The 18,477-nt window shown below is 36.7% G+C and overlaps 1 protein-coding gene across 1 annotated transcript in view; it reads right to left on the reverse strand.

Moving 5' to 3' along the window:
* The window catches only part of LOC150091321 (beta-1,4-N-acetylgalactosaminyltransferase bre-4-like), a 201,239-nt gene that overhangs the window by 7,215 nt on the left and 175,547 nt on the right, over positions 1-18,477 (reverse strand). The window contains exons 3-5 of the mRNA XM_090389962.1: positions 12,461-12,648; positions 1,566-1,688; positions 405-506 (exon numbers count right to left, since the gene is read on the reverse strand). Coding sequence (XP_090246088.1) covers positions 405-506; positions 1,566-1,688; positions 12,461-12,648 — 413 coding nt within the window. The remainder of the gene's footprint in view (positions 1-404; positions 507-1,565; positions 1,689-12,460; positions 12,649-18,477) is intronic.

The raw sequence follows: 18,477 nt of genomic DNA on the forward strand, positions 1-18,477 counted from the left end.
GTTTTTGCTCTTTTTTGTTATAAATCACGAATTATTAGACACGTATGAAATGTAACAAACTGCACACACCAACTAACTTGTCATCTCTTCTACTGAAGTCACCTCTCGAGAATATACAAGTGCTTTTAGTGAATATCAGACTATATCGATTAGTCCACATTAAGCTATATTTCCCTACTTTTCTGTAGAAGTAATGTAGTTAGTCACGAAATATTTTATCCTTTATATAAGAGTGAGTAAAGCGAGATTTATCGCGTGACTCTTTTTGCTTTCCCTCCTCTCTCTGTCTCTCGTATATAATTACTTTCAGAAACAGCAATTACATGCGTAAAAGAGAATTTATATGCCTATAATCGTTCACGGACACTCCTGTATGTTTGCAGTCATTATTTGTACGATCTTACCTGACATTATTCGGCGACTCTGCTCGGTGGGGATGTTTAATCATGGAATACCTGGCTAGAGGATCGGGAGGACGGATTATGTTTAGCTGGTACTGGGTTAACCTGAATATAGTAAACAAAACATCTGATTTATAAAAGTTCTTTTTATTAAAAATAACTTTAAGAAGATTTAATTAAAGCATTGTCCCCCCAGTGATTATCTATAAGGGAAAACGTTGTGACCCGTGGGAAGGATATTCTTCATTTGTTTGTATGAGTAAATCAAAATAATCTCCAAAATTCTATTACCTTTCCCACTATTCGTTATTCAGTGCAGAAAGCATGATGGACTGATCAGTAGCCATCATGTTAGAAACCAAGTTATATTCAATACATCCCCCCACATCATGCTAATTGTAGTCAGATTAAGCTTGAGACAGAAGCTCATATACTGCATGAGAAAAGTAAGCTATCGAAGTTGGTCCTTTAGTTTATTAATAATGAAATTGAAGCCAGAATTGCTGCTTCCAACATAAGTGCCAAAGTCACATTCTAAATAGACCTATTTAGAGCTCTGACACCATTTGAGAAAAGCATGCAGACTGCAAGATGATAACACTGCTCTAAGTCTGCTAGATAGAATGATGGTGGAAGCATACTTGACCAGATAGCGGTTTTAAATCGTGACTTTCATCCACATGGTCCGATAAGCCACATATTACAAAATAAAAGCTTCTATTACCGTTGTGTTAAGCTCTTTAATATAAGTTATATTAGCATATTAATAACTGAAAGAACATATTCTTTTGTATTGAAAACACGTGCACAGTTGAACCAATAACTATGTATGATAACATGAAATACATCGGCGGTGTAACAGAATGAAAATAAAGGGGAAACTACAAACAACCAATAGATAGAAATTATTTTTCCCTAATAGTATAAAGCAAATAAGCTTATAAACCAAAGGATTTCAAATCCCGTCACGAAGAAAACAATTTATGAGCTTTTTTCAACGCTGTGGCCCAGTTAGTCGGTCTGAGGAGAAGACCTCGCCCGAGACTGATTAACTGGACGATTAGTCATGGTGTAGAAAATGCTCCTGTAATTGCAATTTTTATAAACTTAGTACAACAAAAAGCCTTTCTTCTGTAGGCTAATGATATTAACAGAGATACTCACCTGGCAGCAACATCATCATCCTCACCTCCCCATCCCCAGTAGAGATTTGAGTACCCGTTTATATGAAGAATATGGGTAGTTCGGATGGAAAAGACTCCTCCTACAAGTTCCACATAAGGCAAGCTAAAAAAAGGAATAATACCACAATAAATATTGACTATGTTCTAAGTACATAACTCCTAAATTTCAGTAATTACAAAATTAACAACCGGAATTGATTTAATAAATGTTTTCTTACTGCATCCAGTAAGTTCCTGATTTCAGGTATTATACTGCACTTTGTGGTAATGTGGATGACGAGCATAAAGGTATCTTTGAGAGACAAATAGAGTTTTGTTTTGTAATAACGTGTGGTATTATGTGTTTAGTCTGTTATCCGACCCAATACTTTATACGCAGTATTAATTAGACTTAAGAAGCTTAGCCGTGGTACATTTATATCCGCCATTATCAACATGAAAAAACTTCAACTTCGGTAACCATTAAGAGCTACTTATTTTCTCATGATGATTATATGCAATATCCTTTCTCGTATCAGAAGTCTTATCAAACCTATTCATTCTTGTTTATGGGAATCTGGCATCATTCCAAATGTCCTTGAAGCTTCTAACGCGAGTTGTAAAGTCAAAGAACGCTCCTACATCAGTATTTAAAGGCGACGATCATTTGACGTTGCCTTTCATTTAAATAAAGCGTTTCATTACATTTTGGTGATTCCATTGAAGTCCGTTCACTTAAAAGACATTAACAATATTAATGCCAACATTAATTCCAAATTTAAGAATTACATCTAATGCCATGCAATAAATTTCGAATAGTTTCTTCAGAAAAAGAAATTACATGATTTTTCCCTGCCCAAGCCCCTTTCTACTTTTGTATCTTATGTATTAATCGCATTGTGGGGTCAAAGATCACTCGTAGCAAGCTGCTTGAGCTACAATAGCATGTTATGGATAGGATTAGCAGTGTATTACAGGCAATGTCATTTAGATATTCACATACGATTTCACGCTTTTAAAAATGTTCGAAAACAGAAATCACAGATGCTTGCGATGAAGTGGGATAAAATTTGGTATGGTGGTGTATCATAGAGTGATGGTGAAATATGGAGACAGCGAGAAAGTTCGGACAGGTATAAAGGACATTTTAGGGGTTGTATAAGAATTACCAAAAAAGGTCACATTAGTGAAGTCGATACAAGATGCTCTAAAATATGGTCACATGACAACATTACGGCGTATGATCCCTCCAACGACTAAACAGGCCTAATAGCAGTGAACCATGCTCGATATAAGGGTCCATAAGATTCTGTGGAAAACATAGATCTTCCACCAGACCTTAGCTCACCAAATGACCGAGCAGTTGGCTTCGGCATGCAATACGACGTTCAAGCGCGTCCCACACGCTTAAGTCTGCTGATCGTGCTGGCCATGGCAGTCGTTGAATATCTTCAGTTTCAAGATATGCTTCTTTTACTTGAGCTACATGTGCATTGGTGTTGTCGTGCATGAAAAGAAAATTTGAGCCAACCGTAACTGTAAAAATTTGCACATATGATTAGAAGATCTGTTCTCGGTACCACTATCAAAAACATGAAGAAGGGTGCAACCGTTGATCATTATTCCACCACACACGAGAACACCGCCTCCACCGTAAGTGCCCTTCTCTTTGATGTTCGCATTCTTCTTTCTCTCCACATGAAATAACGCCTAGAATCTGTTTGTAGGCTAAAACGGGACTCATCAGAGAACAGAACTCCACCTCATTTGTCAGCACTCCAAATCACATGTTCATGGCACCAGTTTCGACGAACTCTGCGGTGGTTTGGGGTTAATTGGATACAAACCACTGGCTTCCTTGAGTAGAGTCCACTTCAATTCAGGTTTCTTAAGACAGTTCGGTTGGAAATGTTTTCACCTGTGGCCGCAGCATCCTCAAGAGCCAGTTGATGATAGGGCATCGTACGGATCCGTCTTGCTGTTAGAGCCAGATAGCCGTCTCACGAAGCCCTCGGGCGACCTTGGCCAGCTCTTCTTGTAATAGTTCCCGTCTCCTGAAACTGCATATATAGTGCAAAGATACACTACGTAACACATTAAGCCAACATGTGTCCTCCGCCTACTGCTCACCATCCCAAAGAATGATCTGAACGACGATGACTTGTCATCCTGAGTACTGGGGATGTGGCTGAGTAAGACAAAAAAGTGATTTGGTAGCAACCCATGTTTTTATAAGCATTAATGATTTGCATAATGTGCGGATTTGTAAGATGATAGATCGATTTCTATTAGATACTCGGAATTTGCATTCCAGGGTGCCTATTATCTCATATATTCGCCTTCGGCAACAATGTTTCCAATAAAATATTATCAAAAACATTTTGTTCAGTTAATTTTTCCGAGCAGTGTATTTTATGATAAATAATGCCAAAAGAGAAGACGAAATTGGATGATTCATTGGATAAATATATACTATTTCCACTTGATAAAGTAGCTGCTAGCAAAATGCAACAGAATTAATTAAAAATGGTAATTTTATTGGCTCATTTAACAAATTGAGTAAAAGAAAAGAAATCTAAAATTTTAAACACAATAAAAATAGACAATTAAAAATTCCATCTTAAACCGACAACAGCTGAAATAAAGTACAAGACGGGTTCCGGTTCCTAAATAGGTCACCTAAAAAGATATCGCCTAAGAATATTCATTAAACGCAATCTGCCTGCATAAAAATAAATTGAGAACCTCGCTTTTATTCTTTAATAAATAAAACAAAGGACTGCACTCTTTAGCATCGCTTTCACCATTTTATGGAAGAAGATATTGTTTATCACATGTACAGTGAGAAATGTAATTTTTGTCAGTAAGAGGTACGAGGAGAATTCCACCGAGAACCAGAAGAACGTACGACATACACAGTTAAGTTCTACGTTATGAGAGGAATTTCAGATAACATTACAGTCATCCATAAACAAAAGGTCCTCTTATCTTATCATTCCATGACCACGCTGATTTCAACATTTGGGACATAAGTTTTTGTTGAGATGCACTTTTCGGGAAAAGTCTTATAAATGTGCGTGATTTCACGATAAGACTTATTCAGTAGTTGTGCAGGTACGTGAGGCTTCATATCTCAATCTTTCAATAAAAGTAAGATAAACTGTCAAAGAGAGAAACTAAAATAATGCACTACCAGCGCGGAAAGAAATAAATGTACTTAGTGATGTTAAAACAACATCAATTTCCACAGGACTGGCTCAATGCATCAACCGTATTTGAAGAGTTTGATGAAAGAGGATTTCGTAACAATATTCAGAAAGGAATGGATTGTTTGTTTTTTTTCTTTTCCTTTACCAATCGTATGAAATTAAGGAATAAAAGGCCAGTGGAAAGGTAAGATGGAGAAAAGAAATCGTTGTGTTTCTAAGAGTAGGATTTCCTCTTTGCGTAACCATCTGCAAGAAAACTGGGATTACGTTTTGTGCATGTACAAAATGATGTACTGGAAATGTCGATGTTTTTAATAAATGGTAAGAGAGATTTGTCTTTTTTTTCTAAAGCACAAAGAAGCATCAAACGTAAGCATATTTTAGCGTGTAAAATTAATGCATTACTTCAATAGCGCAGTGTGCTGCAGCTTTTTATACTAAGCTAACTTTAAACATCGAGTTTGGTTAATTTACAAATGGATTTTCTTCAGAAAAAAAAAGATTTTTTGCTTGAGGACTGCAAATGAATCTTTATTCTTTAGATTAAGTATGCAGAAGTAGAAGAAACTGCAATGGTTTCGGATTATTTCATCCCTTTTGAAAGCTTATGAAATGCTGAGTCCTCCTCATATACAGCAGCTTAAATAACCAGCAAAAAATATTGAGCAGAAAAGAATATTTATTTTGTGATTTTTTAATGCTAATACTAATTATTATTATTATAATTATATTCCAAAAGTGTTATTCGCCGAGGTTCTATAATTAATCTACACATACCCTGTGCAACGATGCTGTTCAATCATTAGGATTAGAGTGGCTTGTATTTCTGACCCTTGATGAACTGTGGCGTATTTTTATGGGTTGCTTTCCCGACTATAGCAGCCATCGAGCATGGGCATTGATTTCAGAGGCTGAAGTTAGTGCCCATGCCTTGCTTCTAAACCAAAAATGTTCCCAAATCGGCGGGCGCCAACCCGCGCCAGAAAGTAGGTCAATGGCAATAAAAGTTTCGTGGACCAGCAATTGAAAGGCCAAGTCTACAGCGTGTGAAAGAAATGGCTCTTATATAGCAAGGAAACTAGTCTCATTGAATAAAGCAAACTCGTCTTTATATGTAAAAGAACGCTTCATAATTCAATTACACACAATAGGATAGAAACTGATTTTACAGTGAATCCAACAACTTTGCTACGTGGAACTACTAGCAAAGAAACTACTCAAGAAAGAAGAATACATCAAAAGACACCATTAATTTACAATATTGGTAAATCTGAAAATGATATCCTACCTCTGGTTGTTGTTGGGTTTTAGGAGCATCAGCGACTAGTATACTGTCAGCGACTTGTATACTGTCTGTAAATTGCGTCGGTTCTGTGGTCGATTTTCTATTTGCAGGACGAAAAATCCCGTTTCCGGGAGAAAAAACCATGCTGCTCTCGTCTGAGACCGACTAACTCAACCACATTGTGAAAAGGCCTATAAAAACTCCTCCCGTCATCGACGGGATTTCAAATGAGGTCTTTTCCACCCGGTGTGGGGAAGACGGTGATTCTACCAACCGTGCTGCGCACGAGGGCTATATATGGTTGGTGTATTCGAGTAGAAGAATCTCATCAGGCAAAAGGATCGTTTATTTATTCGTATATGGAGTTCCTTGGCGGAAGGTTCATTATCATTGGGCCATTTAATTTTTCTGAAGGTGTTTCGAAATGCCAAACCAAGACAATGTTTTTGGAAACAATATCTTTGCCAATAACCCTCCTGTACAGAGTACAGCAACTCATTTTTACAAGACGTGCACGATTCATGTGAGACATTACAATATGATCTATGTAATATGGTAAGTTCACATGGAGCCCCAGAGTAAAAAAATGTATTAAGGTATGACCTATTTCCTAAACCACGAACCTCGTAATGGCGATAAACCGCTGGAAACAGGTATGCTGGTTTGACGAATAATAATCTACTTGTGAACCTATTCTCATGTCTATCACAATGATTATAACTGCTGTTCGATTTGTCTCCAGATGGCAGAAAGCGGCCTTTATTTTCATCTTTGTTTTTTCATCTCCAAAACACAAGTTTTTCACCTTTGATTATAACCATCCCCCGCATCATGCCAGAGAAAAAATTCAAGCAAATTGTGGTTATGAGTACAACTAACTACGCTGCATTTTTGAACGTATTACTATTAGTAAGAGAATGGTCAAATTCCCGCTTCGATCATATTGAGAAGAAATTTATTCCAATGTTGTACAAATCCAAAGTTAAAGGAGATCCAGTCTTCTGTCATTCCCTGCGATTTTATATTTTAGTTCCCCATGGCTCTTGTTTTGCATACCTGTGGGATAATACTGCCCTCATTCATTTTACTCATCCCCTTCAAGGGGATGAGTCCTCCCCCTAAGATACCCAATTCCCAAGCTTGCAGTCTGCTTTTTCTCTCCGATTGCAGCAGCACTTTTGAAGAATTAAAGAATCATCATTAAAACATTTAACAAGTTATAATTATTAGATATTACATAACATAATTAAAATATTTTCTGATATCTGGCTCAAAATTGTAAATCCCACAGTTAGTTTCGCGGATGCTTCATCCGAGTTAAATCGCAAAGAATAAAAAGACCTCCCACAAGTTCAATTGGAAAAGTAATGATCAAAAACACAAGGGGTGTGGAGTGGACAAATGTAATTAGGTGTAGAGTACTGAGCAAATGTTCGTTTCAATAACGATAATCATAATGCAGGGCATTCTTAAATTCCAGACGTGTCTGTATAGCAAACTTACTTTCTCTGTGTAAATTCCAGCTCAGCCACATCCTTTCTGATTACACAAGTAACAGCCATTATTTACCTTCCCGATAATTATTCACTCTGTTCGTACAACCACTCAGTTCCAATTGAACAGGCGTGTCCTGGTATAAATAAAACATTCAGAAATGACTGGTTTGTCTGCTCATTCCCAAGAAGGAAAGCTTTCATCAGACCTGGGCTATGTCGCCACAAGAGAGCTACTTCAGTAAATGAACGCTAATAATGCTAATAGTGTAGACTGCGTGAAACAGAATTTATCATTATAAGTTAATTGTAAAACGCATCATTCCGTCGAATACTCATGAGTGAAGAATTGAAGTATCCTCCCACAAAAAGAAGCTTTATTTGCATATTAATTTCGTATATAGAAGGTGAGCAGACCATAATACTGAAATTGTGGACAATAAACAAACAGCTGTTAAGATTTTTAAGAGTAAAGTCAATACGATAATTATTTAGAGAGAGAGAATCTTTATTTCAATATAACAAGATAATTGCATGTGGACACGTTGGCTTATTTGATAAATAGTTTGCACTAATAGCAGTTAATGAGAAAAGGAATGACGTTTGGCATTAATGCGAGGTACCATGAAGGGGAAAAGAAGCAGTGGGGAATCTCTGTTAGAACTTATTTCATTGCAAAACAGATTCATAATCGATAGTAGATGTGGCGATTGCGGAAATATAAAATTCTAATAAAATTGATCCCTTATGGAAGATGATCAGCACTTTATTACTTTTAAAGACTTGACCATGGTTATTTTAGCGGACTTAGAGATAACTGTGTTAATACAAGAAGCAGGATAAAGGTAGATAAATTGGTAACTCCAAAATCCTTAATACCATTTGCATAATGCTTAATCCTCCCATCTTAAAAGTTCGCACACCGTACTGAAAATACGTGCACATATTTTTCCCAAATGACATCCAACTACCATTTCCCCCATCTGAAACTCTGTGTGGTCATTGCACAGAATTTCAGATGGGAAATGGTAGATGGATGTGCGCTTTCTATGTGTTCATCGCTCAGTGAACACATTTGAAATCAATGGTGGAACCATTGAAATGCAACCATTGCATAAAGATGAAAAATAAAGGATAGTTTTCTTTAATGAGTTGAGAAATAAAGCCATGACAAAGTAACAAGAGGAATACCATGTTACGTTGTCAATGGCTTTATTTTCCAGCTCAATAATAAACTATCATTTATGTTCCATCTTTTTGCAAAGGTTGCATTCTGGAATTTTGATATTTTCGCAATGTATTGTGTGGTTAATCTCTCTCCTATGTTGCGCTGTTTCTAATTTATATTTGGGTATCTGACATTTTATATTTCTTCAACGTACCATGTGACGAGTCCAAGGTAAAGTTAAATTACATACACAAGGTCAGGTTGCTTGTTTGCTGGATGAAAAATCCGGGGTGTATTATAAATATTCTTGTGAATTTGAGGTTGTTCTTCTACAGTGGAAAAATAATAAATTCTAATTTTATTATTAAAACAGAAAGCCCTATGATTATGTCTAAGTGATAAGTTATTATTAAATTTTCTTAGTATGAAATTATATAAAATGCGTGCAAAAATTCCCTCAAAATCGATAAAAAAATGAGATTCAAAAATTACATTAAAACACTAAGAAAATCTTCTTTAGGTGACACAAATCAAGAAAGGGCAATTCTTAAGATGTTTGACGATATCTTTCTTAAAATAATTTGTTTGCAATTCAATTTATATTTACCTTATTTTTACGTGAGTTTGTTTCCCGGATATTTTTTAACATAAGAAGCGATCAGATATCTTTAATCAACAATTCACACTTTGTTCCAGTCCACTACTGTGTCAGTTTATCGCTAGTGATTCTTTCGTGGAGTTCATATTGGAGATTATTATCAGATAATGTTGCGAAACAGGTCTGCGGTTCACTCCAGCGCAAAAGGAAGAGTGAAACATTGGGCTTAAAGCATTTTCGAAGGACCATTATTGGCAGCCATCAAAAGGCAGCAATGAGATTAGCTCTGATTATGGCATCACAACGCGTTGTTGGGTTGAGAAATACGCGTGCAGATGATAGTGATTATGACTGGACCATCTGGAAAATAAGACGTTGGAGAATAAGGTAAAATATTTTCGTTTATTAGCTTTCAATACTTAAAACTCTGTCTGAAAAGGGAGATTATAAATTCAAAGGAATAATCCTTCGCATGCTTTTCCACTCCTTAGGTTAATATTTATTCAAAGCGGCTTGCGCAGTAACAAAAAGTAATAGTCTGTTTTAATTCCCCACACATCAATCAAATTAATAATCGGTGGTAGACTGAAACAGAATACAAAATGAATCCCCCCGCTCTCAATTATCCGTTCATTGGCATCGTTAAAGAGATAACACCTCGCTTAACAGCAATTACAATTTACATTCAGCAATGTCTGTCTGTTACTGTGGCATCTTTTTCGGTTTTCTCTTTATCTCTTGTTTTCTTTATACCGGAGCTTCACCTCTTCCCGCGATCCTTATTTTCTTTCGTCTGCTGCGTTCGAACAACGGCGGTCTCCGCTGGGATCGATAAGGAACATAACTCCGGGAAACAACGTTCCAATAATAGCTGGAGGCCGATGGAGATAGCCCAGGCATCTCCCTTGTCTGTGAGACCAAGTTATTTCTACTGTCTAGGAGAAGGACAGTTTCAGATGAAGAGAACTGGCCGTGTTGTCGAGCTACGAGCAGCTACACGTGTTTATATACGAATATAAAACTCAGTTTATTTTTAAAGATTTCTTGTTTCTAAAATAAGATTATTATTTTAATTTTTTTAATAAAAAAAGATGCTACGGCTGTTGAATTTTTTTTTTAAAAACATTAATAGAGTTTAGCGTAGTAAAATATAATAATAAAAAATAAGAGCAGTACAGGCAGGTGCATGAAATGCTTATTTCTAATCTACTTATTCTTATTTATTTTTTATTATTTTCCAACGTTCTAATATTCCTATTTTACTGTAAAACAGACAGATTCAAATATTGACAACCATACGAACTATACGAAGCAACAGCAGTAACTAGACACGTAACGTGTTGGAGTTCAAGAACAAATCGGGACATTAAGTAATCACGTCCATTGCACATGCGGAAATACGCAAAAAATCGATAACAAAATCCGAAACGTTGAATACAGTGCTATGTTTTCTAGGTATTAGTATACGTCTTCATAAAAGTGATGACATTACACAAATGATGACATTATTCGTGATTAGAAGTGGAGTACGTTATATTTTCTCATAACTGGACTGGTTCCATAACAAGTTACACTGGTTTATAACAATATTTTTCTGTTTTTATCTCATATTATGATTAATACAGCAGAGATATAATTCCATTGTATTCCAATCAGAAGATTACAGCTGCGATTTTAAAGGTCAGCTTTTATTTTAGTTATGAACTTCTCTGTGTCTGACCTTTACGTAATTCGGTCTCATAATATATTAATCATCCGTGTTGTTCATTATTCGCGCGCGCTGAGTGTATTATAGGATAATTAATTAGCTTTAAAACAAGGTGAGATCCTCTAATAATTCCAGAAAAGTTTTCCATTTCAGATTACAACCATTATTCAACTGTTTCGTCTAGTTGATCAGTAAATAACTGTATTTATTTAACGCCACTGATCAGAAAACAAAACATTAATTTATATCCCTGATTCAGATGTATAGAAGCATCCATGCATCTGTTCTGTTTAAAATCATCCTAATATTCGTATCAGGAAGGATACGTTACGGATAGAAGGGAGAAAGAGAACTTTAGATGAATCCTAAGTTAAATGTTTTTTATTTATTTTTTATTTTTTCATTTTGGAAAAATAACTCTGTCTAGTGTAAGATTTTCTCCTCTGTCCGTCTGGATGGAGAGCAATGCGTGATCCTATTTCCATTAAAACTGTCGTGTGAGGATTTATGAAGTGGCAAGTGATTCTTTCCCCACCAGAGAGAGTCTGGACCAAACACGCCAGCCATCAAAATCTCCCATAACGATATTCCGAAAGCAGTTATCCCGGCGTGAAGGAGAATGTATATTGGCAATCTTAGAGTGATCATGACATCAACTCTGATTTGCACGTTAATGCATTCACAGCGAATTCCAGTAAAGTTCTCTTTCGCTTTATAAGCAGTAAATTTGAATTTCAGATGGAAAAAAGAAGAAAAATCTGCTTTATCATCCACCCATTCACATCCACGGCAGAAAACAGATGAGCTTTTCAAACAGAGTGTTTGATTTGGTTCTTTCTGCTTCTTTTCTCTTTCGCTTATGCACTAAAGTCCATTTATATTAATACTGAATCACATACAAGCATCTGCGTTTGTCACTGCGATGTCAAGTTTTTTTAAGAATTGTGGAATTTTTAATTGCTTAAGATTAGTCGCTCTTTGTACCTAAACCTACAAGAGACAGAAAAAAAAAGTGTAGATGTGTCATTGGTAGTTAACAGCAACAGTTTCACATTCCATCGTTGGATATCAGCGCCACATAGTGGCTCACAGACGACGTACATTGTGAAACATGACTTTGGAATTTATACTGGAAGTATTCTCTCTGAATGTTGTGTGTTTATTTGTACAATTTGTTAAGTTTTTTGGGGATGGAAAGTTATGGGTAGATGGCCAAAAGTATGCCCAATACAAATACAAAAAGTATCGATACATTTCATTACTCTAGAAGCTACAATCTTACATGAGACATATGCCAAGTTATAATCAAGGTTTCGCTACTCAAAGAATTCAGTAGGTCATAGAATTCAGACGGATTCTAGTGATTCCATTTAGCTAAAATTGTGAATATCCACGTTTCCTAAAAGGAAATGGGAAAATCCAACAGTTTACTTACGTGTAATTAAACTTGTCCACACCTACGGACATATGCCTGGGCATTGAAGGACAGGAGTACATATTTCGATCGTCTTCCGGGATAAGGTCGACGTCATGGAACACAAAACAGTGGTAGTCTGTTTCTTTAAGAGCCTCTCGAACGCCAGCATTCATTAAGACACCTTTGTTGAATGTATCGCTGCCATACTAGGAAACATCAAAATACAAGTATTAGGATATGTCGAGATGACTTGGCATTGCTTAAACATTGCATCATTATTATAAGAGCTGGTTAAACAAGGTTAATGTTGTTTTCAAGAATATGCGCAGAAATATTATAGTGAACACTTAACTTCCTTAAGACTAAGAAAGAAAACCATTTTTTGTCAGTTACAGTGAAAATTAAGGTCATCAGTTGGACAATCTTAACAAATTAAGGTCATCAGTTGGACAATCTTTTAAACTTTCTATCTATGGAATGAGATGTTTCTCTTTACTGAATCTGTTTGAATAGCTGCTTATTAATAATTTATCTGTTATCCTTAAATACAAGGCTTCAGTTCCTTTTAATCTTTTCAAGACCTACAAGGTTCTCCCTTAGGCCCCTCACACTTCGTACTATATCTAAACGATTTGTCATCGGTATTTTTTTCCGCTAATATTAAGTGGAAACTGTTCGTGAATAACTTGCAGCCCTAGAAAGTTCATCTTCTGGTTGAAGCGCAGAACTCCAATCTTGTCTTTGGTTGAACAAGAATAATATGTTTCTAAATGCTTCGAAGTTTTCGCTCAAAGACCGAAATCTATAAATGCCTAGCCATGTACAATATAAACGTTATTGGAGGCATTTGTGACTTACAAACATTTTAATTTGAAATATTACAAATTTCCTCCTGAAATCACGGAAAAAATACTTTATTAAAATCCCAAATAATACCAATTTTATTGAGAGGAATAAACTCAATATGTCTTAATGTAGTGGTCAAATAATTTCGTGCTAGTGAGGGAAAAAAAAACTCCCATCTAGGGCATGAAAAAATCTACGTATTGAGTAGAAGAACTAGTAGGGAGAATTTTTTAAAGTGATCAAATTGAATCCAGATTCTTTCCACCAAAAAGAAACATATTGCGCTGCAGCTGCTGGTGACCACATAAAGCAACATGCAGTACTTAATACCAAGAAACTATTAATATGCAAATCTGCGAATGTTACATATTATTAACTCCGAAATATTTAATGTTACTTAAAAGAGTTTTGATTCATTTCATTTCTTTCTGAGCGAAGTAAATTGATTTCCTGTGTACATAATTCTCCATTTTAAACTGTGCGTCGACTATTATGTAGAAGTACCTGTTATTTCGGCTCTTAAATTCCATTAATCTTTCATCTTAATCTCTGAATATTTTACTTTATAATAGCAGAAAATTCCAAACAGTTTCTCTTCTTTGCAAATAGTGTTTTTGTCTCGTATTTCAAGAAACGCAATTCCGTCATGTTGTATTTTCACTTTGAAATCGCGTTGCAAGCCAACCTTCTGCAATAACCATTAAAAATATCTTCGCAGCAATTTGTTATGTGTCGTTGGCGTATGTGTCCACTTGTTATCTGCTTTTCTTGTAGACACAATGTCAAATGAGTCTTTTCTAAAAAGAGATATCGCCGCCGCTTTCTTTATGCGATAACTTTAGTTTATATCCTCTAAATTAATTGAGAATGAGGAAATGTTCCAATTTTAATGCACTCGTTGGCCAAATAATTAGAAACCTTTTTCAATTGGCATCAGCAGATCATTAAAGGTATGCAATGTAAGTTGTTACATGATACGATCAAGTTACTTGGTATCAGATACACTGCCCTATCATTAATATCAGGACACCCGAATATCTACAAATAACCTATAACCTTTATTTACAGAAAAAACTAATAAAGTGTGCCGAAACCGTTAATTTGTGACAGCCTCTAGTCTCAGAAATATCGAGGAAATTTTTTGTAAATTTCCTCGATATTTATTGCCATTTGGCCTTCAAACTGTTTTTTGGGCAGTTTCTACTCACACATCCAACGATCCGATTCATTCCAGATGTTCTCTATAGGACTGAGATTAGGGCTCTGAGCTGGCCAGTCCAAAATTTTGACATTCATGTCCTTAGACAGCGAGAAGTATGACATGGAGTGTTGTCCTGATAATACAGTCTGGGCCTTCCCCGACATGCTGCCACAACCTAGATAACGCATTATTGTCCCGAACAGCTGTCTGCGCGGTTACACAGTGGTATCGTCACCATCCTCCCCACACCGGGTGGAAAAAGCCTCGGTTCGAATCCCGTCGATGATGCGAGGAATTTTAATGGGCTTTTTTCAGTGCGTAGCGGAGTTAGCCTCAAAGGTAGATAGCAAGGTTCCCAAATTTAGAGGCACAAATAGCGGTTTATATAACCAATTACGGGTAACCCTAATATAATAATTTGATTTTTTTTTATCCAGAACATCTAGACAGACCTCGACATCCATGATTTGTCCAAAAAAAAGCAATGATCATTGGTCAATGTTGCCTCTGAAAAACTACATTGTTGGAACGATAGAGTTTTTACAAGTAACTTTCTCTGGGAATCGACTCAGAGAAAGCTACTTGGCATCAACAGATCATTAAAGGTATGCAATGTAAGTTGTCACATGACACGACCGTCAGGCGAATAGACCATGCACCTGGACTCGTCATTCCAAAATGTAGATATCCATTGGTCTACGATGCAAGAACAGCTTGCCTTACACTAAGCTAGACGCAGTCTGGCAATAGTCGGGGTGATTAGTGGCTTGCGGACTGCCGAACGACCGTGGTAACCTATATCATGCAGCATCCTGGCATACTGATGCTCACATGTATCATAATCGTCTGACCGACGGTCTGTGTGTGTTAAAACAATATTGACCTGCACTCCTAGCAGACAATTCTTTTACACTGCCCGCTTTTCACATTCCGTCAGTTTTAGTGGTTTTCTGGGTCGTTTCTTGACTCTATCAGCACCAATTGCAGATCACATCACCAATCGTCGAGATAGGGATCTTCAGTGCCGTTGAAAATGTCATGTACAGACTGAATGCTTATATGGCACCCTATTTAACTATTCGGCGTCCACTAACTCCGTCGATCGTGGTATCATGTAATCACAATCGTACAAATGACACCTCGACAGCAGTACGATTGTGGCCTACGAGCACACTTATAGTTGTATCTGACACATGGTATTTGGGCAGAAAGAGGTCAACTATCAAAGAAGAGGCGTCCGGATATTAATGGTACAGATTGTAAATACTATAGGCTTTTCCTGAAGCTTCTTAGTCCATTCGGTCATGGGAAAGACAGATGATCTTTCCGATTTCCAGAAAGGTGCTTGTTGTGCACGAAACATCCCAGTGATTTCTTTTGTTTAGCAGGAGCCACGATTGATAAAACAAAATAAATCACGAATTTTTACTTCAGAATAAATAGTCCAGTGTGTAGAAAACCTCTGAAAAATTCAACTTAGGCAAAGAAAGACCCATTTCCAACCGAACTATGAAGCAAAGGTCTAAGAATCTGGGATTTGATAGTCGTGTGTCTATATGAAAGTCAATTCTCTCCGCAAAAAAAGGAAAGATTTTACTGGAGCGGTGCCGCCAATGCCAAGACTGGAACATGGAACAATGAAAAACAATCATGTGGTCTGTCAAGTCTTGGTTTACATTTTTTGGACCAATGGTAGGGTGAAACAGTGGCGTGAACCTCATGAAGTCATCCATCCAGAATGTCTCGTGTCCACCACTCAAGCAGCTGGAGGAGGTATCATGTTATGGGGGTATGGATTGGGTTCTGTTGGTATGGATTGGGTTCGCTCATACTATCAGAAGGTAATGCTTCTTCCAATGAACTCCTTTCTTCTATATTGGACCAAGCAAAACTTCATCCTACAGTCCTCCATTTTTACTCGGATTGCGATCGATTTCAAGATGACAATGCAACTATCCACCGTGCAAAAATCGTATCTGAATGGATTCTGGAACACTCCCAACGTCTACTCTGGCCGCTTAAATCGCCAGATCTGAATATAATTGAGAATATGTTGGGAAGGGAAGTTCAACTTCACAGTTTTCTACCGTCTACAATACAGCAGCTGACAAATATCCTGATGAAAGAAGGGTCAAATTAGAAGCTACATTCCCTCAGAAAAATATTGGAATCCATGCCACCGACGTGTAGGAGCTGTAATTTGGGAAAAGGTAAAAAGGTGGCTCTACTAGATATTGAACAGAAGTTTCTAATTTCTTAGCCAGTGAGTGTAGTTCCCGAAACGCAAATTTATTAAAACAGAAGGGAAAAATTATGTTTTAAGATGTACTTGCAAGCAGCGTCGTAATAAATTTAGGGTTGTTAGCGTGTAGTCTTCATTCAATTATCTCTTTCAAAGTTAATAGCTAAGCACGTTAATGAGTCGCTTTTGCTGAAAATCTGTTAAAAAATAGCATAATTTATTTTACAGTTTTTTTTTTTATCGTGATAGTTCGTGACAAGATTTTTTACTGCAAAAGCTTTCTGTACGTTTGCAGTACTTATTTTTGAAACTGAAATCTTGAGTTAAAATCTATGCTTACTCGGCGTGGCTCACAAAAGCAATTTACCCGTTCTTTTAAAGAAATGGTAAATGACTTACCATTATCCGTATTCCCATTCCAAGGTCCTTGAATAAAACCGTTAGCATTTTTGTTCAGAAAGTTTATAGCATTGCAAACGGGAATGACACGCACTTAGAATCGTGCTTCAAAGAATTTACAGTACTCGGTCATCTCTCTAACGACCATAGCTTAAAAATAATGATAGCTTCATCGAGAGCCCTGTTCTTCTTTAAGATCTATGCTGTGTTTTGATATTTCTTCTCTGAAATTAAAACTGTTGAGCAGTGCTTTTCCATCACGTTATTCACCGATATACCGTTGATTTTGATTTGTTCAGCACATCTTAAAGCCACAGAAATGCTGTTCACTGTGATCCTGAAAGCTTAACAACTCAACACACACACACAGCTTCATTATTTTTATATTATTCGCTGCAATCGGGAGTGAACATTTATTATTTTTGTCTCAGGCTTTACTAAATTATTCGAAAAGTTCGTTATTTTTTACCATTGCATAAATGTAACTCTCTTGTCCTCTGCTCTGTGTGGTTATTGCCTCTGTACCTACACTATATTTGGCATTAATTATATTAATGGTCCTCGGGCCATCAGTATGTGTGTATTATGTCTGTAGAAGTGTGGGCTCACTAGTCGATTTGCATGTGGTGCAGTCTGAAAATTTCAAAATAACTCAGTTGGAAAAAACCCCACTTCTTGCACCAGAGAACAGTTAACTACAGACCCCATTGAAGAGGACTTTAGAAGTTTCTTCAGTCTGGACGGGACTTGAAACTAAACGAGTGACAAGTGGTGAAACCACTGTAGATCATGCAATCCACTCTGCTCTTATTCCCTGAGCTTTTATATTTGTGTCTCAGGTTCGTGTCTCACCTAAGAAGGAGAAAGACCTTCCTTATTAATTTTTCTCAACCCCTTCAACACGTTATTCACCTCAATCTAATATCCTCTTAGATATTTGGTTGTAAAACTTTGCAGTGCACACCATCTAAGCATGTTCTTCTTGTGTGCATCGATTTGCACTCGTCACAAATCTGGTGGCCCTTCTTGAATCCTCTCCAGAAATTCTGTCTTTTTAAGCGTTTCCAGACCAGAATACAATATTCTAAACGCGATATAATAATCGTCTTGTACAGATAGATAATAACGTCCTTCTTCTTACCAGAAAAGGTCCTTCAAATTATGGATAGCACACCATGTGCCTTCCTAATCACCTGTTTACAAATCTTAACTTAAAAGTCTTGTTCGTGTTCATTCACTTTTAGCTCACCTTCCCCTAGCTTATATCTGACTTCAGAACTTTTTCCCCAAATCGATTGCTCACATCCCTTCAGTAAAATCACTGCCTATCTGTATAGAATTTCCCAT

This window comes from Mastigoproctus giganteus, chromosome 1 (assembly GCF_048544385.1).
Source record: "Mastigoproctus giganteus isolate SK-2022 chromosome 1, ASM4854438v1, whole genome shotgun sequence".
NCBI classification, from domain to species: Eukaryota; Metazoa; Arthropoda; class Arachnida; order Uropygi; family Thelyphonidae; genus Mastigoproctus; species Mastigoproctus giganteus.